Raw genomic sequence first — 26343 nt, 5'->3', positions numbered from 1 at the left:
CGCACCAGTTGTTTGCCTGGCTGCTACCATTCATTACAAAGGCGGGACCATTTTATTAGTGAAGCGATTCCTGTATGTGAGTTCTGTTTTGAGATTCTTCAAGACATAATCTAATAAAGGTAGAGTAGGACAGCATTCTCTCCTGCAACTCAATCCCATTTAAATTGCCATAAGTAAATAGGCAGCACCTTGACATGTGCTATGGATAAGGCTGATACGATTGTCATTTTTGTCATCAGCTATAATTGTTGTCTTTGCTACTGTCTTGAAAGAACAGTGCACTTAAAAACTTACATTTTATTCCCCTTTTTTTTTTGCACTGTAGGTCTAGCATATCAAGTCAGACGCCCTCAGCCAAAAGAAGCCTGGGGTTTCTCTCTCAGCCAGCCCCACTTTCTGTTAAAAAAATGAGATCGAATCAAGACTACACAGGATGGAACAAACCTCGAGTGCCCCTTTCCAGCCACCCACAGCAACAGCTACAAGGGTAAGTTTCAGCTACTTTGATACCAGACTTTTTTTCCCCTGTCATCTGAATGTGAGCAGACTGAAGTGTACTAATTACATAGAAACAAATTCAAGACCTGGTTCTGAAATGAGTGAGAATTGTGCCTGAGTAAGGAGCCCTTTTCCCAGTTTGGGAAAAGAAAATTGTTCGCTAAAATGCTAACCTGGGAATTTAGTAGTTGATATAGTGAATCCAACAAACTTGTGAAAGGAATAAGCTTGTTTGAAAATTATTCTCTGTACCAAATGATCAATCACAGTATTTTTATATCTAGATTGTAGAAATACCCATAGATGCTTTCCAGATATACAAGATGACTAATGGGTTGCCAAGTTTCTGATTGGGGTTGCAGGCTCTGGGGTGGGGCTGGGGATGAGGGGTTTGGAGGGCATGGGGTTGGGGTGTGGGAGGGAATATGGGGGTCCTGGCAGCAATTATCGCAGCTCCAAGGAAGTGGCTGCTAGGTCCCTGCAGTTCCTAGGTGCATGGGCAGCCAGGGGGGCTCTGCGTGCTGACCTCATGCCCGCAGACATTGCTCCCAGAGCTCCCATTGGTCGCGGTTCCTGGCCAATGGGAGCTGCAGAGCTGGCACTTGGGATGGGGGCAGCACCATGGAGCCTCCATAGCCGCCCATGTGCCTAGGGGCTGCAGGGACCTGGCGGCCACTTCCAGGAGCCGCACGGAGCTAGGGCGGGCATGCCGACTGGACTTTTAACCACCCAGTCAGCAGTGCCGACCGGAGAGTCCAGGGTCGCTTTTTGACTGGGCGTTCTGTTTGGAAACCGGACACCTGGCAACCCTACTAATGGTCTAGGAGGGAGGAGCTGTGTTGGAGCAGTTGGGATGGAGAACAGCAAACGGCTTAAAAGGTCAATGTTCAATAATATCCTTTGTTGTTGTTTTCAGATTTTCAAACTTGGGAAATACCTGCTACATGAATGCCATTTTACAGTCCTTGTTTTCAATTCAGTCGTTTGCTAATGATTTGCTTAAGCAGGGTATCCCTTGGAAAAAAATTCCACTCAATGCACTTATCAGGTAAACTTCATTTGCTTGGGTGCGATATTTTCTTTTATGGTAACTTTATTTAAGAATATAAGAACGGCCAGACTGGGTCAGACCAAAGGTCCATATAACCCAATATCCTGTCTTCCGACAGTGGCCAGTGCCAGGTGCTCCAGAGGGAGTGAACAGAACGGGTAATCATCAAGTGATCCATCCCCTGTTGCCCATTCCCAGCTTCTGGCAAACAGAGGCTAGGGACACCATCCCTGCCCATCCTGGCTAATATCCATTGATGGATCTAGCCTCCAAGAACTTATTTAGGGTTTTTTTAACCCTTTTATAGTCTTGGCCTTCACAACATCCTCTGGCAAAGAGTTCCAGAGGTTGACAGTGCACTGTGTGAAAAAAATACTTCCTTCTGTTTGTTTTAAACTGCTGCCTATTAATTTCATTTGGTAACCCCTAGTTCTTGTGTTATGTGAAGGAGTAAATAACACTTCCTTATCTACTTTCTCTACACCAGTCATGATTGTATAGAGCTCTATCATCTCCCCCCCCCCCCCCGTCGTCTCTTTTCCAAGCTGAAAAGTCCCAGTCTTATTAATCTCTCCTCATATGGCAGCTGTTCCATAACCAGAAATTCCTGTTTTACTCTATCTGCAAACTGGACCTTGGGGTGAATTTGTAGGACATGATGCTTGAGTACAGGCATGTAAGAGTTGGTTGTGCCTTCAACCCTAGCTGGAATGTAAAATTAGGAAAATGGAAACAATTCTTGCTGTCTCTGAAAATCCATCATAATTTGGGAATTTATAAGTGTATTGAGGGACAGATTTTAGAAACATAAAGTAGGGTGCAAAGAAATTGCCGTACTGTGTCAAATCAGTGGTCTCTCTAACCCAGTATCCTCTCTGAGATTGGCAGAACCAGCTGTTTCAGAAGAAAGTAAAGCAAATCCATAAGACAAACATGAAAGAACTTCCCAATAGAGGAAGCATCTTTCTAGTCCCTGTCAGTTAATTGTTGGCTTATGCCCTAGCACATGAGGGTTTATGTTTTATACTTTTTTTACTCTACTTTATGTAACTGTAGAGGTTTACTGTCCATAAAGATGTCTGATCTTCTTTTAATACTACTAAGCTTTTGGCTTGTCTCAGTTATACCTTGTGGCAATGAATTCCACACTGTGTTTTACACAGCACATGAGTTATGTGCTGTGTAAAACTGTCTCTCCTCTTATCAGTTTTAATTGTGTTGCCTTTCAAATTTCACAGACTATCCTCTGGTTCTTGTATTACCAGAAAGGGCAAATAGTATTTGCTCTACCCTCCTTGTACCATTCAGTATTTTATATATTGCTCTCATATGCCCTCTTATTTGTCCCATTTCCCAGTTAAATGGTTCTAGTCTTTAATTTCTCCTTTGGAAGTCTTTTTATGTCTGTAATTACTTTTGTTATCTGTCTTCGGACCCTTTCTATTTCTGTTTTATCTCTCTTGAGCTCCTTGAACTCTTCCTGGACTGTTTGGACTTGGCAGTTCTGTATGCCATTTGAAATGTCCTTTTGCCAGGATTTTCAATACGACCTCAGTCATAGAATAACCATGTTGTGGACTCTTTGTCTAATGTTACTGTCAACTTTGCAGATAGAGTAAAATAGGAATTTCTGAAGACCACCCTTGTGCTCTCAACTAAGTCCTGTTCTTTCAGAGGTCTGTCAAATGGGCCATTGTGCATATTTTTCCAATTCTAGTTGTATAAATGCACTGTAAAGCTGCACTAAAGACGGTGCCCTATATCCTTACAGGCAAACTAGGTAGATAGCTCTTGTGACCCATTATAATAGGATCTTCTCATGGAGGGCCATGTGCAATTGAGTGTAGAGGTACAACAGGACTGACTTAAATGCATCATAGTGTCTGTCTTCTGTTGCTTTGTTTCAGGCAAATTTATCCAATTCTTTTGTTAACTAATAGTTAGTTTTCTTTTTCGTATGTCACTTGCATGTATATGTGCTGCTGCCTTCCTCAATATCGAGGGTTAATATGTGTCTGCATATATAAAATCTGATGTGTAGATCGTTCTGCTTTGAATGTATTATACTATGGGTATCTATCCATTGAAGAGCACTATGAAATTAACTAGATCACAGTAATTGAAGGTAGGGAGGATCACCTGATTATTAATAAAGTTACCAACAATAATGGTATATCTGAGTTAAAACAAACTTGTCTTGCCAGATTTCTTCAGCCTTTGTTATGTAAATGAATGAAGCTATATGTTGCAACTTCTTGTATTGCAAAAAGAAATAAGACTTGCAGCTGGGTGGAGTGTAATTTATAAAAGTGTTTATTGTCCATAAGAATTAGGGTTAATTATTTATCTATTTATTGTAATGGGATGTTATTTCATAAGAGATTTTACATAACATATTTTGTTATTGTGCTCTTTACATTGGAGGAATTTTTAAATGCCGAGTCCCACTGAAATGATGGCATCAGGAGTTAAGTTTTAAAACACTTGGAATCTAAGAGGGTGGGGACAGTTTGTGAGGTATTATACAAGATGAACCCCTCTGCCTCATCCTCTAATGGAAAACAGACTTGGCAAACGTTTTTAGAGAGAAACCTTCAGGTTTTACACTACCTACCATAAGATTTGGAAAGCCAGCCAACCAACCTTTCACTGCATTAATTTCTCCAGACGCTTTGCCCATCTGCTTGCAAAAAAGGATGTTTGCAGCCCTGAGGTAAAGAAAGAGCTGCTCAAGAAAGTAAAAAGTGCCATTTCAGCTACTGCAGAGAGATTCTCGGGTTACATGCAAAATGTAAGTGCTTTCTCTTCTACAAATTGCTTGTATGCTTTGTGCATTAGCTCAGCAGTAGTCTGTTTGACTTAGTCTATGCCCATTGTGCATTAGCTCAGCAGTAGTCTGTTTGACTTAGTCTATGCCCATTGTGCATTAGCTCAGCAGTAGTCTGTTTGACTTAGCCTATGCCCATTGGAGTCAAATTGATACTGATTGAGCTGTTAGTTGAATGGATGGCTCTTATCCGTTTTGTGGTTATAACAGAACTTACATGTGATCCTATATAAGACCATTGTATTCAGAGTTAGTCTGTGTGTTTTTTCTCTCATACACACACACACACACGCACACACACACACACGTATAGTAGAGAGATTGAAAGCAGGACATGCAGAGAATCATTCTAATCTAAAGTATTTACACCGTTTCTAGGATGCACATGAGTTTTTGAGCCAGTGTTTGGATCAGCTGAAGGAGGACATGGAAAAGTTAAACAAAACTTGGAAGAGTGAGCCAATGTCTGGTGAAGATAACTCGCCGGGACGGGCCTCTGATGACATCTCAGCCACTAAAGTTTACACTTGTCCAGTTATCACTAACTTAGAGTTTGAGGTTCAACATTCTATCATATGTAAAATGTAAGTATTTTTGAGAAAGACAATACTTTTGAAGTCGAAGAAGTAAAAGTTCTGCAGGTGGAAGGAGAGTATTTTCATATTCTGTGATCTTATTCATCCACAAACCAACTGCCACATGTAGTACTAAACAGTTTCCTTCTTTTCCTACATATGATATAAGCAGAAATGAAAACTTTCCAGGTGCTTGAAACTGTCTGCACAGGAGGATTAAGTGTAGTCACAGGGTAAACCCTCACACTACACTGCTCTTTACTGTAACATATTCGCCAAGCAGCCTGCTAGCTTTTAAATCTGTTTTTGCAAGAAAGAGGCCTTGGTTTCAGTGTAGGTGTTTTTTTTGCTTTCCCATCCATGCCCTCTAGACAAGATCAGGGCTTTACAGCAGCAAAGGGCTTGTTCCCAGAAGTAGGCAGGCCACGTTTTCTCTGTCATTCTCCCAGTGGTTTCTTCCAGGGAATAGCAGCTCTCCTGTGGCTCCATAAGGAGCTATGCCAGCAGAGGCTACACAAGGATGTGTCGAGTAAGCACATCTACCTGGTCATTCACCTCTATGGCCAGTGCCACATACATTTGGTACTGTGCTGTTGTTAATCATGTCATCATTCTAGACAACTGTTGTTATGTATGTGTCATATTGTGCTCTTAAAAGCTGTATGATACTACTTGGGTCCAGTTTTTATATCCTGAAATGAAATTAAGGTTTTTAAAGGTGTGCACATATTAGTATTTCATTTTTTTAAAAAATCAGATTTCCTTTTGCTCCCTTGTGATGTTGGGCTGACTCCTTTCGTCCTGAGAGGGATGATGCAGATTGGAGGGCTTTTAGCTATACTACCAGGCCTGTTGACTTTCCCATATGACAGATCCTTTGACCACTCCAAAGTACTTCTTAAAGATCGGGTTCATGTTTGCTCTCAAACTATTACTCACAGGAATTATTTCTTTAAATCATGAAAATACTGAACCCAAGTCCCAAAATTAAAGCGTAAGTTCAGTCAGTGAGAGACTTCATCATCTTGATGAGTTAAAATGGGCTCAGTATGTCAAGATGCATAAAGTTACTGTGAAATAAACCATATAAACTATGATGATTTCCCAACATACGTATAGGCAAAATCACATGTGCTTTTTTGTTGTAGGTGTGGTGAAACAGTCACTAAACGAGAACAGTTTAATGATCTTTCCATTGATCTTCCCCGAAGAAAGAAATTACTTCCTTCTCGATCCATCCAGGATTCCCTTGATCTTTTTTTCAGGGTACATAATGCTTATTTATTACTATTCACCTCTCTTTCTCTCTCACACACACACACACACCCCCACCCCACATCAATATATATTGAGTAACAGAATTCGATTTTGTATATTACCATGCAATGAGAGGGGTAGTCTTACAATGCACATGTATCAGCATTTACTGGGTATTTATAGCGGGGGTTGTAGGCATATGAACTGTCCAACCTTCAAATACTTTGTAGAGATTGTGTGCAAACAACACACTAATGCTTTTAATCTTAAAATATGGTGTAGACACAAACTGATCCTCACAATGCTCCTGGGATGTACATGTTTTACTGTCCCTTAAATAGGGAGATTGAGGTGCAGAAGAATTTTGTAAATCCTAGAGAAGAGTCCACCTCAGATGGGATTAGAACTCATAAATTGTTGGTTCTCAATCCTGTGCTCGGGTGGTTGGACAACTAGTCTGTCTCTTTAAATCAGTACAGAGACCAGAGGCCATATATATCTGTTTAAAATATCTAGATACATGCACAGTAAATAGACCTCCAACATGAGCTTGTTCAAAACTGGAGATAAATATTTCCTGTACAATTCATAGTATTGCATTTTGGTAAGAGTCCCCTCTGAAATCAAAACTGATCAGTAGTAAGATTTTTTTTTTTTTTTTAAATCTGTGAAATCTGCCATGGTCCCTTTTATATACACTGGTCTTCATTTTATTTTGATACACTGATTGGAAACATGGACTTATCCTTTCTAAGGCTGAACAATAAGCCCATTGCTTATGCTTGAGGTACAGACTTCCATCCTTAGTAGAAGAGTAGTGGCATGTTTTGACCCCTGGTTTGTAGAAATGAATTATATAAACAGTGGACAATGTCTAAATATTGCTGCTGTTGTATGCTTACTCCTCGCATGCTGCTTTTCATCTCCTCTAGCTGTCTGTGCTTGAAAATTCTGTTTAACTGTGATACATCAGTAATGATCCCAAAGGCAGAGGGCCTTTCAGGAGAAAAAAAATAGGAGCTTTGGACTAAGGATATGGAGAATTAAATATTGTCCAGTAAGGGCTATGAAAAGCTACATGGTAGATGTTTCTGAGAGGAAAAGCTGAAGGTCTTGCAAAACTACTGTCCTGTCATTTTGAGTACTAATCTTTCTTTGCCCTCTCTATTTTCTAGCTCTATGTTTTTTCCAGATTTGGAAAAAATAATTTCTCCCTAACTAATTCCACCTGTCTTAACTGACAGATCTTCAGTTGTGAGCTTATTTCTTGTTCTCTTATCTGATTCCTTTTTTAGTATGTCATGTTGAAATAAGTCAGTTAAGAAATAGATGACTGCCCTCTTCAGAAAAACACTGGACTGAAAAAGGCCATCTGCTTTCAATGGAGATCTGGTTGAGTCATCCTTATATTTTGCTTTGTCTTTAATAGGCAGAGGAGATTGAGTATTCTTGTGAGAAGTGTAATGGAAAGTCTGCTGTTGTTACACACAAATTCAATAGGCTTCCCAGGTAAGGGTAAAATCCTACTCTGGTGCTTTCCCAAAAACCATGTAATAAAAACAGATAAACGTATTGGTACATAGGACAGCGTGGAAGAGCAGGGCTAAAGTGATGAAGAGAATGAAGAGTGAAATGGTAGATGTAATTAGAGGATTGTACGCATCATTGCTTCTGTATGCAGAGCTCATTGTACACACCAGGGGAGTCTGACATTCCTCCATTCCCTCCCCACCCCCCAGCTTCTTGTGGACGACCGTTCCATCTCCCTCTGTTTCAGGGCTCCCTGCAACCCCTCTCCCTTACTTCATGCTGGGGCCCTATCCTTCATTTCCACGGCATCCAGTATATGCCCCTGTTCACCCTGTCCACCACATGCCCGGGTATTTCTGTGCCCCCATATCATTGTGTCCCATTCTCCTCCCCTGAATCAGGGGCTCTGAATGCCCCCCCCCCTACATCATTCCTCCCCTCCACCACATGCCTGCGGTGCTGTGCTCTGATGTCTCCCTCCCCCATTCTCCTCCCCATGCCTGTGGCTCTGTGCATTCCTCCCTCCCCCCATTATTTATTTCGGGGTACAGTGTACAATGGGGACTGTATTGGCATAGCTACAGTGCCTTAGCTTTGCTGGCATAACCCCGTAGTGTTAGACACAGCTACACCAACAGTAGCTACAGAAGCATTATTCCATCGACCTAGCTTTGTCTTACACTAGGGGAGTTAAATTGCACAGCTGCATCACTCAGGGATGTGGATTTTTTACATGCCTGAGCAATGTAGTTATGTTGACCTAAATTTTAAGTGTAGACCAGGCCTGGGAGATAAGTCATACATGTTATCAACATTTTAAACTCATTTGGGAAGGAGGGCAAGGCTGAGATGGGCAGTGGGGTGAGAATTATGCTGGAACTTGTTAATGGCTGCCATCAACTGATTCTTTGATCTACAGATTATGGTAGACCTGGTTGAAGCTGATACATGTGCTAGCCACATACCTGGGGCTCCAAGCAGTTCCCACTTTCCCCTTTCGGTTTTCCGATTTTTCACTAAAAGCAATAGGATTCTGTCCATTGATGCCTAAAACATTCCCTGAAACTTTGGAATAGATCAATTGTGGTGTTCAAAAGTTACCACATTACACCCAGACTGACAGAGAAATGCTGTTGAGTTCAATGAAGGACCTCACTTTGCGTGGCCAACCATCCCTTTCACCTTGGTGCTTGCTGTCTTTCTATATCACAGTGAGTATAGTGGGGCTGCAAGGAAGAGTCCAGAGAGGTTTCTCCCCTATATACCCTTCCATCCGGAAAGTCAGAGCTTGCACTGTCTCCTAATAAGGATCAGATCTTTCCCGTTTGGGAAGAGAGGTTTATAGCTGCCAGCTTTGTTCTGAAGAAAGAGCAGAATATCTGGGTTGTAGCTGAGAGGCTAGACAGGCTGATATCATTAGAAATACACAGTACTCTTGAAGCAGTACTGATAGTGTGCTTGGTACTTATAATCACGTAGATGGAATCATTACATAGATTGTAAGCTCTTTGGGGCAGGGATCATCTTGTCATGGTGTAAGTTTTACAGTACCTAGCATAATGGAGCGTGGGGTCCCTAATTTGGACCCTTTGGTGATACCATCATTCAAGTAATACCACGTGGTCCCTGCCCAGTCTAAATAAACACAAAATGCAGTGCAAGAGGGAAGGCTCACCACACAGTGAATATTTGTAAGGTTGGTGGTAATTTCATGAACAAAAGTTTTAGAAGTTAGGTAAAGCTTATGACTAATAAAAAAAAAACAACAAAATTAAACAAAAAAACCCTCTGCCCAGTTTGTGTTAGTGATTGCTCTTCATCCTCTAGTATGCTTGATTTTCAGGGCCAACCAGTCTAAGGCCATGTCTACACTTACCAGTAGATTGGCATTGCTGCGATCAATGCAGCAGGGGTCTATTTAGCGGGTCTGGTGAAGACCTGTTAGGTCGATGGCAAAGCACTCTGTCATCGACTCCGGTGCTCCAACGCCCTGAGAAGAGTAATGTAAGTCGGTGAGAGGGCGTGTCTCATTGACACAGCCGTGTAGACACTGCGGTAAATTGACCTAAGCTACGTCAACTTCAGTTACGTTATTCACATAACTGGAGTAGCGTAACTTAGGTCAACGTACCGAGGTTGTATAGACAAGGCCTAAGTGTTGTTCAACATGTACGCTAAGTCAGTAGGGGATATCTTGAGGGAATATGCTGATGACACTGGTCTATGATCATTATACTTGGCTCTGTTTCCTCACTGGAAGCAATCAGAGTTATTTTCTAGCTCTCTCGTTAGCTGGTAGAAATGAGGACCGGTATAAAAGCCATTTGGCATAAGCTCATCCTGGACAAGAACAAAATGATGTTGATTGAATCAGGAAGTCTCTTGAGTTGACAAAGTCTGATTGCTCCATCGGAGCAGGATGTCTGCCTATTGTTAAAATGGTCTGCAACTTCAGGGTCTTGCTAGATAGAAGCAGTAACCAGAACTGTCTCCTGAGAGGATCAGGCTGAGAGCATATTACACCTGTGCTCTTCATTATGAACTAGCAGCCAGTAAATACCCAAATTAAGTTCAGGGGACAGTTTACTGTCTACAGAACCATAAGTAACTTAGCTCCCAGAACCCTGCGGGACCACATCTCGTCAAGCTCACTACACAACTAACTGTTAATGCAACCAAACATCTGTTGTCAGAAAGCCAAGAGGTAGAAAACTTTTTTTCTAAAAATAAAATGTATTTGAAACTGAGGTGACTATTTTGTGGGTAAAGCAAGCTGGGTTTTGAATGTGTTTATTTACTGGCTACTGTCTTTGGTTTTTAATTTAATGCAGTTATTCCTGTCTTGCCTTCTATCTTTCAGGGTCCTGATTCTTCATCTGAAACGATACAGCTTCAATGTGGCACTTTCTCTCAATCACAAAGTTGGGCAGCAGGTGGTTATCCCGAGATATTTGACCCTGTTATCTCATTGTACAGAAAGCACTCGGCCCCCGCTTACTCTGGGATGGAGTGCGCATTCTGCAGTGTAAGTGTGAAATGCAGAATTTATCACAGTTATCTATTTATGAGTATTAAGTTCATGTATATGGCACATGGGAGGGGATGGTATCAAATGTTGCATATCAGATCTACTCTAGAGAGAGTCAAATTAATAAAAGACATTTAAAAATTGCTCCTGTCCCCTCAAAGGTCATTGTGATTCCCTTTATGAAATTAAAAGCCAAGTCTTTCGTCTGCTGCATTAATCCATAATGATACCAATATGAGACAATGTGTGGGGAAGGAGGATTACATCTTATGATGTAAGAATGGCGGGAGCTCCTTTGCTTTGAGATGTGTAAAACTAGACAGGACAATATCTAGAGAACACTCTGTAAGGAACAACTCTTGCCCTAACCCCTGCGGCGTGGACTGTTAGAGTTTACCAAGGGAAGTTCCCTGTGAGTCCATAATTCAGCTTTATTTCCAATACAAGTACTAGAATGATTGAGCTTTCATTTCATATTTGGTACACCATGATAGCTCTTACATTAAGATATAACTTCATACCCTTTCACTGCTGATCATCCCCTGCACCCTTTGCTGTGCTGTCCTGTCCATTAATTTATTTATAGGTTTTTCTATGGTGCTTGTCACCACAGTATCTAGTACCTCACACAATGAATTTGTCCTCACAACAGCCCTATGAAGGAAGGAAGTATTACTTAAGAATGGCTATACTGGGTCAGACCTAACGGTCCATCTAGCCCAGTATCCCGTCTCTGACAGTGGCCGGGACCTGATGCTTCAGAAGGAATGAACAGAACAGGGCAGTCTTTAGTGACCCATCCCCTGTCATCCAGTCCCAGTTTCTGGCAGTTGGAAGTTTAGGGACACCTGGAGCATGGGGTTGTGTGCCTGACCGACTGGGCTAATAGCCACTGGTGGACCTATTCTCCAGGAACTTATGTCATTCTTTTTTGAACCCAGTTATTCTTTTGGCCTTCACAACATCCCATGGCAATGTGTTCCACAGGCTGCCAGTTCGGTGTATGAAGAAGTCCTTCCTTTAAACCTGCTGCCTGTTAATTTCTTTGGGTGACCTCTAGTTCTGGTGTGATGTGAAGGGGTAAATTTCACGTCCCTAGTCACTTTCTCCACACACCCGTCATGATTTTATAGACCTCCATCATGTTCCCCCTTCGTTGTCCCTTTTCCAAGCTGAACAGTCCCAATCTTTTTAATCTTGCCTCACATGGAAGCTGTTCTGTACGCCAAATAATTTCCGTTGCCCTTCTCAGCACCTTTTCCAATTCTAATATATCTGTTTTGAGATTGGGTGACCAGAATTGCGTGCGGCTTTCCAAGTGTGGGGTACCATGGCTTCTCATTTTTACAGATGGCAGACTGAGGCACAGAGTATCGTGCCCAGGGTCACATAGGAAGTGGGGCAGCCAAGGAACAAAACCAAGGTCTCTTGTGTTCCGGTCCAGTGCCCTAACTGCAATAGCATAGTGAGTTAGGATGTGTCTGGCATGTTCAGCAGGATGGCACATGTGTTCTTTATGCTTAGTTTTGAATGAGGGTTTTCAACAGTATATTTTTGTAATTTGAAAACTTTACTTTTGTAAAGAAAGAAAGGAGAAAAACGCTTTAAAGGGTCAGATTTGTAGTGGTTTGTAATGGAATCTGAATGTTCTCAGTCTTAATCTATCCTCCTGGCGAGCAGTAGGGGGTGACAAAAGGTGAGCTGGATGCAGCGGTCTTGGGTTTGGAGAGGAAGTCGGCTGTGTGGATTGGAAGGGATTGCTACAACAGCAGCCAGGTGGTTGGGTATGATGAGAGTTGATGGAATTGAGGGATCCGAGATGAGGGTCAGGTGGATCAGAAAGCTAGTGTGGCAGTTGTATTGGTGAAAACGTGGGCCAGGTAGGGAGCTGGTAAAGCCGCCAGGGCAGGTTGTGGGAGAGCAAATCATGAGTTGGCAGTAGGAGCTGGAAAGATGGTAGGAGTGCTGCAAGCTTTCAAACTGAGAGCTGTCCTAGGGTGTGCCACTAAGAGGAGAATCAAGTTGAAAGGGCTAATTATTTTTATGAACCGCTTTTGTATATTCATAGCATAGAATTCTTACTCTAAATCTCTGTGATTAACCAATACAAACAGGTATTCTCCTTATGGCTTTTTTGGCCATGGGCTGGCATGCAGTAGCCCATGAGTAAAATGCACATTTTTTTCAGAATATAACTGTGGCAATAAATACTTTGTTCTCTTTATAGTTCTCGACCATTGAAAGCTTCCCAAATGGTGAATTCCTGTACTGTAAGCACTTCCACACCTTGTAGGTAAGTTGTAATTCTGAAATGTCCTTGATTTGGGGCAGTTCTCTGAAGAACTTTTGAACATTTAAATAAAAGTCTTGCCTTTCTCTCCCACTTTTGTCTTCCTTTACCATTTTTACTCCTTGTTGATTTTTGTGTTATAAATTACTGTCTCTACAATGTTTTTCATGCTCCAAGAGTTGTCTTGAAATTGCGTATCCAATGGCATAAATATTAAGGACACTTTTAGTGTTCACACAGCCCAAATCACATCTTTCAGCATTTCTCTTATAAGCCTGTTTTCTGAGGTTTATAATTATAACACAGACTAGATTTTTTTCAGTATTAAAACCTACAGTAGCAAGGAAAACTGAACTTGGTTTGTATGGACTCTTTGATAGTTCGACTCCTCTTAAGAACTGGTTGTAACCATAACTGCAAACAAGCTGGTTTGTAAGTCGTTTACCAGATAAGCAAAATAGTCTCTTATTCCAAGAGCTAGCTCTTTTCTCTGTTCTTATGTTTTGCGCACCAAAGTTGGTTCAGGAAGAGTCATTTAATCCTAGGCTTTATTTGTGGGGGGTAAAGGGACATTGTTTTTACACTTCTTTCTGAGAGGCCAGCTCCTGAGAAACAGTGATAAATGTAATGTAGTGTTGGATAACTTTACGCTGCATAAAAGTGAAGACACTGGAGGATGCATGTAGAGAGCACAGGTTTCTTAACCCAGTGGTTCTCAACCAGGGGTACATGTACCCCTGAGGGTATGCAGAGGTCTTCCACGAAGTACATCAACTCATCTAGAGATTTGCCTAGTTTTACAAGTCTACATAAAAAGCACTAGTGAAGTCAGTACAAACTAAAATTTCATACAGTGACTGGTTTATACTGCTCTATATACTATACACTGAAATGTAAGTACCATATTTATATTCCAATGGATTTGTTGTATAATTATATGATAAAAATGAGAAAATCAGCAATTTGTCAGTAATAGTGTGCTGGGACACTTGTATTTTTTCATCTGATTTTGTAAGCAAGTTGTTTTTTAGTGAGGTGAAACTTGGGGGTATGCAAGACAAATCAGCCTGCTGAAAGGGGTACAATATCTGGAAAGGTTGAGAGCCGCTGTTTTAACCTATAGAAAGTGCTTTTATTTTTCACCTTCGTGAGCCCTCCTTCCTTTTGGTTTTAATAAAAAGGCCAAATGGGAAAACTATTACACGTGTGAAATTTTGTCCTGCCAACACTATTTATGATCTACACAACTTGATTTCAGAGAATAATTAAAGTGTTTAAATAAGTTTCCCAAATTAAACAGCATATAATAATGTGTTCTGTACTCTAATGGAGTCCACTTAAGTGAATGTTCATAGAATGTTGTCCATGCACTGTAAATAGCTAAACGCAGAAGTGCAGGGAAGTTCTTTTAATGAATACCTGGTAAAGGAATACAGTAACTTCCAATGTACCAGTAGGTAAGCTAGGATGGAAAATTGATTTGCTAAGTAAATAGATTTTAAATATAGGAAACTGGAGTCTCTTCTAAATTTGCATAACTGCCTACCTGTTACACTCAAATTTCCTTTTTTAAAAGTTTAACAGGTTTCTACAGTGCTAGGAAATTATAGTTGTATTTTTAATTTTCAGAAAGTATACATTCAAATCTAAGAGCTCTGTGGCACTCTATGTGGATTCAGATAGTGAGGATGAGCCATTGAAACGGTCCGTTGCTCACAGTCAAAGATTGTGTGATGTACAGAGCAGAGAACAGCAGCAACAGCAAGAAGAGCCTGAAAAGGTAAAAGATTCTTTCCTCTCTGTAGGATTTACAATACATGTGCATTTTCTGTTATTGAGAGGGGAAAACATACCCTTTTCCTTTCACACGGAAAAAATCCCTTATATGTTTGTGTCTGGGCTGTCAGAGTCTATCAGACTGTGAATAAAACAGATGTAAATACAAGATTGGTTCATAATTAGCACAATTATGCTGCTTTGCCAGGCCATCTGATTGACCTCTCTACGTGTTGGCTTGGGATCCCATTGGCAGCAGAGGTATTTGTATTAGAACTGCACTGAAGTCTTTAGCTTAGGTGTGTCAGCTGCACAACTGTTTTACTATTCAGTCCTTAGCGGGTATTTGAATTGCCTTCTCTTGAAGCTGCTCCCTGACTGAAATAGGATGAAAGTCAGTCATTGGTAATAATTATCCAGTAAAATTCTTTGTTTAAATCTTGGGGCCAGGGTATGCATTGAGGATGGGGAAGAAAAATAATAACATACAATTGGAATGAGTTTGTGGACCCCCAAGTTAAGTGTTTTGGACTCTGTGTCTCTTAGCTGATTGAAAAGTAAAGCTGTCAGTCTCTGGTGATAAGTGCTTAGAAATGTTTAGAGACCTAGTTTCTGGTATGGGGGCATAATTCAATACATTCTGCCTGTGAGGTCTGTTGTGGCAGATGTTGGCTGCATCCAAAGAAGCTTCTTGCCTGTACAATGGCATTGTAAGTGCAGTAGAACAGAGATGAATCGGGATTGTATGGGAGGGGAATGACATCCTAGAATGGCAAGTAAGACAAACTTTGAGGGTTCTACTTTGCATCTGCCTTAACTGATAAGAGTGCTTCCATTTGCACTCTCCTTTAGGGATGGGTGAGAAAGATGGCAGTGCTGTTGTTGCAAAAATGGAGTAATGCAGCCAATTTATGTGAATAGCAAATCAATCAGATCTAGTCGCCCAGGATTGCTGTGGGGCTGAGTTGAGTAGTTATACTGTTGGTTTGCTCGTATGTAACCATATGCATTGGTGGTCATAAGAGCAGCCCTACTGGATCAGACCCAAGGTCCATCCAGCCCAGAGACCTGTCTGCCGACAGTGGCCAATGCCAGGTGCTTCAGAGGGAATGAACAGAACAGTCAATCATCAAGTGATCCATCCCCGGTCGCCCATTCCCAGCTTCTGGCAAACAGAGGCTTTGGACACCATCCCTGCCCATCTTGGCTATTAGCCATTGATGGACCTATCCTCCATGAACTTATGTAGTTCATTTTTGAAGCCTGTTATAGTCTTGGCCTTCACAACATCCTTTGGCAAAGAGTTCCACAGGTTGACAGTGCGCTGTGTGAAAAAATACTTCCTTCTGTTTGTTTTGAACCTGCTGCCTATTAATTTCATTTGGTGACCATTAGTTCTTGTGTTAGGAGGAGGAGTAAATAACACGTCCTTATCTACTTTCTCTACACCAGTCATGATTTTATAGACCTCTATCATATCTCCCCTTAGTTGCCACTTTTTCAAGCTGAAAAGTCCCACTCTTATTAATCTCTCCTCATATGGAAGCTGTTCCATAACCCTGATCATTTTTGTTGCCCTTTTCTGAACCTTTTCCAATTCCAATATATCTTTTGTTAGATGGGGCAACCACATCTGTATGCAGTATTCAAGATAAGGGCCTACCGTGCATTTATATAGAGGCAATATGATATTTTCTGTCTTATTATCTATCCCTTTCTTAATGATTCTCAGCATTCTGTTAGCTTTTTTGACTGCCACTGCTCATGGAGTGGAGGTTTTCAGAGAACTATCCACCATGACTCCAAGATCTTTCTTGAGTGGTAACAGCTAATTTAGACCCCATCATTTTATATGTATAGTTGGGATTATGTTTTCCAACATGCATTACTTTGTATTTATCAACACTGAATTTCATCTGCCATTTTGTTGCCAAGTCACCCAGTTTTGCGAGATCCTTTTGTAGCAATTCGCAATCTGCCTGGGACTTACAGAACTACTCAAGACAGTTATCATCTATAGATTTTGCCACCTCATTGTTTACCCCTTTTTCCAGATCATTTATGAATATGTTGAATAGGACTAGTCCCAGTATAGACCCCTGGGGGACACCACTATTTACCTCTCTCCATTCTGAAAACTGACCTTTTATTCCTACCCTGTGTGTCCTATCTTTTAACCAGTTACCAATCCATGAGAGCACCTTTCCTCTTATCCCATGACTGCTTACTTTGCTTAAGAGCCTTTGGTGAGGGACCTTGTCAAAGGCTTTCTGAAAATGTAAGTACACTATATCCACTGGATTCCCCTTGTCCACATGCTTGTTGACATCCTCAGAGAATTCTAGTAGATTGGTGAGGCATGATTTCTCTTTACAAAAACCATGTTGACTCTTCCTCAACAAAGTATGTTCATCTATCTGTCTGACAGTTTTGTTCTTTACTATAGTTTCAACCAGTTTGCCCGGTACTGAGGTCAGGCTTACCAGCCTGTAGTTGCCAGGATCACTTGTGGAGCCCTTTTTAAAAATTGGCATCACATTAGCTATCTTCCAGTCATTTGGTACAGAAGCTGATTTAAATGAAAGGTTACAGACTACAGTTAGTAGCGCTGCAAAATTTCACATTTGAATTCCTTCAGAACTCTTGAGTGAATACTATCTGGTCCTGTAAAAGCGGCAAAGAGTCCTGTGGCACCTTATAGACTAACAGATGTATTGGAGCATGAGCTTTCGTGGGTGAATACCCACTTCGTCGGATGCATGTCATCACCCATGAAAGCTCATGCTCCAGTACGTCTGTTAGTCTATAAGGTGCCACAGGACTCTTTGCCGCTTTTGCAGATCCAGACTAACACTGCTATTCCTCTGAAGCTTGACATCTGGTCCTGGTGACTTATTACTGTTTATCAGTTTGTTCCAATATCTCCTCTAATAACACATCAATCTGGGGCAGTTCCTCAGATTTATCACCTAAAAAGAATGGCTCAGGTTTGGGAATCTCCCTCACATCCTCAGCTGTGAAGACAGATGCAAAGAATTCATTTAGTTTTTCTGCAATGGCCTTGTTGTCCTTGAGTGCTCCTTTAGCATCACGATAGTCCAGTGGCTCCACTGGTTGGTTAGTGGGCTTCCTCCTTCTGATGTACTTAACATTTTTTTTGCTATTACTTTTGAATCTTTGGCTAGCTGGTCTTCAAATTCTTTTTTGTCCTACATGCATGAACCTGACCAACTACCGGTTATCACTAACTGGACCATCTCTTCTCTCTAGAATTTCACCCTCCTCTTTGAACTTCCTTTCCTATCCATGGTCTTGTGCCTGTGTCCTACAGCATCACAGATGGAAATAATCTCTGGTCTGAGTGTGTGGTTATGTAACCGGTGTGGTGGTCAGTTTGTAGTCTCAGCAGCTTGTGTGTTCAGCTGAATGATAAGCACAAACATAGAAGGCTACTGCAGCAGTGGACAAGCTGGCTAACAGACCAGCAACATAAAGATACAGCGTTAGCCTGAGTTTTCCGGGTAGAGTTGACAGGCCTGTCTGTTGTGAAAGAACCATTTATTTTTCTTTTATGCATTGCTATTTGCTGCCCTGATCTTCAGATTTTGGCCTGTCTTGGTCATATCTCCTGAGACTGTCTAAAGCTCATTTGAGACACTGAGTTCTTTTCCCTTCTCTTCTCATCCTGGCCTAGGTTCAGCGGTTCTCTTTCCATCTTCCAGTTCAAGTTGCGTTTATCTCTTGCAGCTGCTGTCCAGCTTCATTAATCGCCTATTGGTGATGACTTTGCTACTTTTATATGGAGGTTACCAGAGGGTGAGGGCTCACCACCACCTGGAAGGGTGTCACAAGGGGAAGGTGTGGTGATCACAGATGGAGAGAGAGCTGTAGCCTTGCACATCTTGCAAATCCTGATGGTTGCAGATCAGTGGTTTTCAGCCTGTGATCTGCAGACCCCTAGGGATCTGCAGACTGTAACATTTTCAAAGGGATCCTCACATTGAAATTTTTTAGGGGTCCACAAATGTAAAAAGTTTGAAAACCACTGTGTAGATCTATTATTCAAAGTTAACGTTCGTCCCTAAAGACATATTGCATTGACTCTGTATATGTGAACTGTATTTAGTATGGTTGATACCCAAACTCCCACTTCCTGACGGTTAACCCAAAAGAAATGTGCACAGTAAATGCAAACTGGATACGACACACTTTTAATTTTTTTTAAAGCCTTTTAGCCTGAATCCATTCATTTGTAGGCTTCAAAACGAAGTAAACCAGAGGGCGATAAATCTTCTGACTTGGGAAATGCTGGTTTCGATGGAATGAGCGAGGATGAGTTGCTAGCAGCTGTGTTAGAGATTAGCAAGAGGGAAGCCTCATTCTCTGTGAGCCATGATGAAGATAAACCCACAAGCAGCCCAGACACTGGTTTTGGAGAGGACGAGGTGCAGGAATTGCCAGAAAATCTGCAGTCTATAGAGTTGGAGAAACCCAAATCAACTACAGAATCAGGTAGGATGAGAAGTAACTTTATCTTAACTGAACAGATTCTATGGTGACTCAGAAGTTGGTATTTACAGCAGCAGATCAGAAATATATGAGGCATGAATTGCATGTGAGTGGATTGTAGGCCGTGTCTGATGTACATGGAGAAATATGAATATCAAGTTTTTCCTATCTTTAAAGCTTTTTGTTTATTTAATTTTGAAAACGTTCTAATATCGAACACTTGTAATATGGCTCTGCTAAACTTAGTCATCACCAAAGTTTTAGTGATTTTTTCCATCTCCTGTTTAACAATCACCTCTGTCAATTCACTAACAAAAGAGTTTTACTCTTCCATATTCTGAGTACACTTTATTTTCTATAACTGTCTCCAAATCAGTTGCAATCCTGAGTAGCACAGTAGCAATATCCAAAGACAGTTGTTTTTGTGTATGAGTAATACATTCAAAGGATAAGGCTAAAATCCCTCTGATGCATAGTGAAAAATAAGTAGAATTGTAATTAATTTGGCCTTATGTGTATACAATTTTTAAAAGTTTTTTTCCCCCTAAAACAGTACTTTATATTTATGTAAATCCTTCAGAATAAGCCCAACACACTTTTACAGATTGTGGCCCCAAATCCCGCAAATGTGCTTAACTTTACCACTGTGAAGAAGCCCCATTGATTTGAGTGTGGGTAATTGGATCTCAGCTTTTCTAGTTGGTTAACAGAAATTTTTAAAAGCTTGTAATTTGCTCATGCTACTTGCTTTGGATCAAATTATTTCCGAACTCCACTATTCTGAAAACGCAGTCAGATGAAGTTCCTTCTTTCTTTTCTTTTCCTCTTAAGAGTTAAGAAATTAAATGTAAAAACCTTACTCTACTGAAGGTTGCAGTTAGCTCAAAATGTCAGGTACTGTCAAATGAAACTTCATGTCAGAAGTCAACACGTGAAATAATTCACACAACCTTGTCTGCTCCCGTATTCATATCTACTGTGGTGCATTTTACACAATCACACTGAATTTCATGTACTTTCAATGCAGGTGAAGGGGGAGACCTACCTAGTTTAGATATGATGGAGGGCACACTTTCCCCACTCCTCCTCATAACTGAGAGCTGTGTAATAGCCAGAAACCTTGTGGAGTATTGCTCCTTATAATGAAAGTCTGAGTCACAGACTTAAAAAGTAGAGTTAAAAAATTCTATGTTTTGCTATTCATTTAAGAGGATTAGACAGAGCTGGGTTACAATCCTGACTCGGGTGGTCCTGCATTTTCAGGATATTGCAGATGCTGGCATTTTGCTTCCTGTAATCCTCTGATAACTAATGAACAGATGTGGAAGTCTGCTTTTCCAATTCAAGGATGGGTTCACATTAAGATAGATGGCCTTGCTGTTTTTTTTAGGGGGATTCTGACCATTTACCTGTAGCCAATTGGGGGTTGAAAGTATGCTGCAGATAAGAGAGGTACATATAGTAATGGCAACAAATATTCCCTCCATAAGCTTTGTAAAACAGCTTCTTTCCTCTTTCCATTGCACAGATCTTAAAGGTAAACTACACAGTTGAAAATTACTTGTGCTTTTATACTACTTAAAAATCTGTAGATCATCTAGCTCTAAATTGAAGCAAAAAAATGACAAACCCTAATAGCGTTTAAGAGATTTTGCTGCTTCCCTCAGTCTTATTTAGAGGAAACATAGTGGGTTCAATTTTAGGTTTTTCTATGGTGCCGGCACCATAGTATGTAAGCACTGTCTAAATCTATGTACTGTAACTCTGGCAAATGTCAATTAGCTGAACTTGGGCCACAGTTGTGAAAGCCTAGCAGAATGGGACATGTTTGTTTAGGCAAAGGCTGCTGGTTTTAAATGAAAGCATAGAGTTTGGGGAGAGAGGGTTTTGATAAAACCTTGCTCAGTCCCAAACCTGTAAGATTTGTTATAACATTCCCCTCTCTCATCAAATCCTTAGGCATTCCTAAGGATTTATTAGTTGTCCCTCTACCAGTAGATGCCACTGTGCTCCAAGGAGTTCAGGGGCATAAAGAGGACTTAGATGGTAACAAACAAGGGACCAGAAAAGCATAAATGTCCTCTGCTTCCTCAGGTCCTGCCAATTTCACTGAGATAACTAAAGATTTTGATGAGAATAAGGAAAACAAAACTCCGGAAGGCTCCCAGGGGGAGGTTGACTGGCTGCAGCAGTACGATATGGAGCGAGAGCGGGAGGAACAAGAACTTCAGCAGGCACTGGCTCAGAGCCTCCAAGAACAAGTAAGAGCTAATACTCCCTTCCCTAAGTCATCTTTTCTAACATCAGAAACCTGATGGCAAAATAAAAGTTCACCCTGGGCTTGGACAATAATTGCAAATTGTCTCTACTGCTAATATTTATCTTCTAGAAGAGACCAGTATGAAGAGCAGAAGATTATTCTAATTCACTAGCGAGTACATTCGGTGAGATTAACTATATTAATCACAGTTAGTATAAACTTTGAAAATCACACCTAGATATTTAAAAGGTTCACCTATACAAAAAAAGGCAAAGCTGTTCCTCACCTAGTTATGTATTGAAATTTAACAAGCCTCATTCTTTATCTTCCATAGACCTCCCTAATTCATCCCCCACTTGAAGGCCTTGCAGTGTGTCCTGTCAAGAGACACAGGGAGAAGCAGGTTCTAATGCAGATGACCATCCCCTCAGGCAACCATGCCAGCAGCTCTCTTTTTAAATCAGAACATGGTTAGCTCAAACTGTTCCTCTGACCTCAACTGCTGTGGTATCACATGAGGGATAAGGGCAGGTTTCTGAGATAATTAGGTCCCAAACCATTTAGGTTAATATTAGCACCTGGAATTACACCCTGAAACAAAGTGGGAGCTAGTGCAGATCACACTGCACTTCTGACCTGTGCTAAGCAAACACACAGCTGCGTTATGCACTTGCTGTTTTTGAATAGTCTTCGGTTCTAGCCCCATGTAGTCCAGTCTTAGGGTTGCAAAGGCTAACTCAACCTTCTAGTCAAACACAAATGGGGACAGAAGTGCTACTTCTGCATCTGCAAACATTTAGAGCTCTAACAGCCCCCCTGGGTTGCTAATGTGTTACACAGATACTGGACAGACTGCTCATCTCCCCTTCATGCACACAAACATTGAGGGGAGCAGGAACTGTTCAGCAGCACCCCATGGCCAGGACTGGAACCACCCCCGCACCTTGTGCCCTGTTGTCTTGGGCCTCACTATCAGTGCTGCCCTAACTCCAACCCTGTCCTGTCCTGCCCTTCATTTCCAGCAACTGCATAGGTGTTGGAAGTAGGGGTGCTGCTGCGCCCCCTGGCTTGAAGTGGTTTCCATGATACGCAGGGTTTACAGTTTGATTCAATGGCGCTCAGCACCCCCACTATGCAAATTGTTCCAGCACTATTGAGCAGATGTAAAAATAAAACATTTTAAAATTTAAAAACAATATTTTATATAGATTTTTTTATTTTTATCATCCACATTAGAAAAAAATAAAAATCTAATTTTGCCAACCCTACTTCTTTTCAGGTTTGAAATACCTAGACAACTTGGAGTCAACTTAACCCTTCATCCTTCCTGTATAGACAAATAGAGTTCAATACAGTTTACTGTGATAGGGAAGGAGATCATTTGTTATAAGTCCTTGAACTGAGCACCCTGTCTGCTTTGTGTTGATATTAGATATCATGGTACTCCTTGTAAGAGATGGGGTTGGCCTAGATATCAGGGGGCAAATTTCCCCACCCTCCAGTGTAATTCCTTGTGAGGCACAGTGATGGCTTTGCTTCATTTCAGCTGTGCTATTAACATGTAGATTCCTAGTGCTTTTGGAACGGTGAGATGAAAAAACCCTTTGGCAATAATGTAAAATGGATTTAAATGTTACCTTCTGGCGTAGTCACAGTGAGGACCTGCCACCCCACCTGTGATTCAGACATGGCACGCATTCAGACCCTGAATTAAGGAGCCTGTTCATGCAGTAGTGCCGGCTGGCTTTGGAAGCAGCCACATCCAGTCTCTTCTGCTGGAATCAGTGTTGCTACAACACAGACCCCTTTTGAGGGTGGTGGGAGGAGACAGGGCAGAGATACAAAAAAAAGATGGTTTCACTTTTATTATCTATCCCAACTTGTTAAGATTCATTGATGTAACGTTTGCAAAATCCTTTTCTATAGTTGGGAAATACAGACACTTTTCCATGAATTATATATTTTTGTTAAGCTGTAGGCCAAGCCCTCTTTTTTAGCAATTTTAAAATAAATTGTAGCAGATTGTTTCACCTTTTGATTGAGGTTTGTGTCCTCAGTTAGCTTTGGGCAGAAAATTGTGTAAATGTTGTCGTAGGGTCCAGAACTTTATGTGTAAGTGACGGTTTTACTTTTCAAATGGTTCACAAATTCATTATGATGCTTTTCAGATCAGTGATCCAGAGAGTGCTCATGGTGTTAGTAGGGACTTGCTCTGCTGCATACCAAACTTTAGTAGCTTTGACAAGCTTTAATTAAGGTTTGTCCCAGGTCCTGTTGCACTAGAACATTGGATTCTTGCTGGTTGTAAACATTCCTTCACATGGAACTTTTAATGTACTATGTCAGGTTTGTTGTAGAAACCAAAGCCGCACAGTTTCAATGGAAAAAGCACACTACAAGAATTTTAAACAGTGAAGTGTCTCAGTGAACTAAGTTTTTTTGTTTTGTTTTGTTTTCTTTCCATCAGGAGGCACGAGAACAAAAAGAAGACGATGACCTTAAACGAGCTACTGAATTAAGTCTCCAAGGTGAAATTTATTTAACCGCTTCCATAATGCTGCTTTTTAGGGGACATATATCCATGTGTGTGATTGCAACTCTGAGCATCTGAAAGGCAGCTGGGATTTCATGCCTTTATTTTGTTTGACTGTAGTTGGCTCTGTTCCATTCAGCTTTATTTCATTCAGTTATGGAAGTAAATGCCAGTGAAAATTCTTAACATGAAAACTGCAGTAGTTTGTCATTCCTTAATTCAGTTTTTTAAAAATATTGTGTACACAGATATTTGGATCTTGAAACTCTTTGTTCCCGAAAAGCCAGCTGTCTATGGCCGAGAGACCCCTGCAATCTCACAACTGCAAATACCCTCTTGGCTGAATCAGTTCCCAAAGCCCTGGCTTATCATAGTTCTGTAGTTTTGGATTAACATTTTAATACACTTAAATGTAACAGATTTGCCCAGGATCATGGATAAAATGCTTTATATCTAATAAAAGAACAGAGAGATTATCCACAGCAAGGTGTAGCCCTGGAGAGCACCCAAAGAGAGCAGGTATGCTGCCCGTGCATTCTAAACTGAGGTAACACATTCAGCCCAAGGCTCAGTTAAGCAGTCTTGTAGGCCTAGCATACGAGTAGGGCAGAACAAAGCCAAAAAACCCCACACCAGAAGAGGGGCAGTTGTGATGATGAAATACAGGAGTATTACTTAAAATTCACTTCTAATCTTGCCCAGGCTCCTTAAATAGTCCTCCCTCGCTTATTATTGAAGAGGCACGGGTCTGCTCTTTAACAGGAATAAAACAATATTAAACACACAACAGTGTAAAAGTATAATTCACAACTGTGATACATCACATTGTGAAGATTCAGCCAGTTACTACCGTGTACTCTTAACCAGTGTCCTGCATTCTTGGGCTCTCTTTGCAGCCCACAGCCTCACTCTTTTATCAGATATTGGGGGTGATGTTTTGGCAAAGCAGGTTCCTTCTCCAGCAGTGGTTGAGTGCATTCCCCCTGCAGCACTTCCGGCCCTTAGTAGGCTGGTAGGGTCCCGCACTGGGAATTTAAAATCCTCTTGATTTGCAATCACTTAATTTTGTTTGACATCCTGAATATTGTCAAATGCCTCTAAGCATGCTGTCATGTCATTCATAATTGTGACAGCAGGTACTTGCTAACAGGGATGCTAATACGTTTTCACTATGACACTGCTGTTCCCTTCTCACATGTAGCCAGCAGTTCTTTTTTTTTTTAAACATGATCCAGTGTTGGTGCTATTGGTCCAGTGTTGATGCTATAACAGTGTAGTAATCCCAGCACTATCAGTGTTTTGGGACTAAGGATTCTCTGTGATTGCGTCTCCATGAGTGACTCACTTGGACAGCCTGCATTTCCCTGGGACAGTGTATCTTACAAAGCTCGGAACAAAGAGCATGAGATCTGGCAATAAAGCATTTTCACTTAAGAGGGTTCAACTGCGGAACACACCTGAGAGGAGATTAGACTAATTCAGCGTCTTGACTTTACAGGGCAAGTTGCATGAACCTTCCTTTTGACAAAGTATTTCCATCCTAGCTGGCATGATGACAGTTTTAAAAAACCAGGGAGAGGAGAAGAGCAGAGAACTCGAGTCCAATTAGGACTCACCATGCAAATTTAAATTATCTGGGAAAAGTTTAGGTGCTTCTGTAACAAGTGCTGGGAAAAAGCTTTAGTTGGTTAGCTGCAAAGTCCCAGAAAGTTTAGAACACTGTGTAGGAGAGCCCTTCCGGCTCTAACAGAAAGCCGTGTGCACTTTGCTCAGCCAAGCATTCTGGAAGTTCCTGCAGGGAGCAGCCCTTCTCACCATGTATAAACAATGAAAAGATGGAGGCTGCCAGCAGTAGGTTTAGATGCCAGTTTTAATTGATAAATGTAGTTTGTGAATAGAATTTCTAGTTGAAATATAGAGAAATGCTTCTCACCATGGAAACTTCCCAATCACCAAGCAAAATGGGTGCAGTTCATTTAATGTGGATGTTGACCATGGGCCACCAAAGCTTTTGAAAAACGTAGCTGTGCAGACAAATTAAATTTGCAAAAAAGTTTGCATTGACTGTTTCTGCTCCCTGTAACGCGGCCCTGCTGTAAAAGAGGGTGAAAGGCGTGTGTGCTGCTGCTACTTCTGCATTTTCTGCAGTTCAGGGTCTGTTTCTTGATTCAGAGTCACGGCATAAGTTACCACATTTTTTTGGGTGGGT

The 26343-nt window shown here is 41.2% G+C and overlaps 1 protein-coding gene across 1 annotated transcript in view; it reads left to right on the top strand.

Annotated features, from left to right (window-relative positions):
- USP37 (ubiquitin specific peptidase 37) overlaps positions 1-26343 on the top strand; it is a 52690-nt gene that overhangs the window by 19287 nt on the left and 7060 nt on the right. Inside the window, exons 9-20 of the mRNA XM_084642880.1 lie at positions 326-487; positions 1415-1546; positions 4217-4340; positions 4755-4960; positions 6100-6217; positions 7638-7717; positions 10599-10763; positions 12994-13059; positions 14686-14836; positions 19089-19344; positions 21436-21602; positions 24069-24129. Coding sequence (XP_084499006.1) covers positions 326-487; positions 1415-1546; positions 4217-4340; positions 4755-4960; positions 6100-6217; positions 7638-7717; positions 10599-10763; positions 12994-13059; positions 14686-14836; positions 19089-19344; positions 21436-21602; positions 24069-24129 — 1688 coding nt within the window. The remainder of the gene's footprint in view (positions 1-325; positions 488-1414; positions 1547-4216; positions 4341-4754; positions 4961-6099; positions 6218-7637; positions 7718-10598; positions 10764-12993; positions 13060-14685; positions 14837-19088; positions 19345-21435; positions 21603-24068; positions 24130-26343) is intronic.

Source organism: Lepidochelys olivacea (assembly GCF_965140295.1).
Source record: "Lepidochelys olivacea isolate rLepOli2 genome assembly, chromosome: 11".
Taxonomy (NCBI): Eukaryota; Metazoa; Chordata; order Testudines; family Cheloniidae; genus Lepidochelys; species Lepidochelys olivacea.
This window is presented reverse-complemented; position numbering and strand designations above follow the sequence as displayed.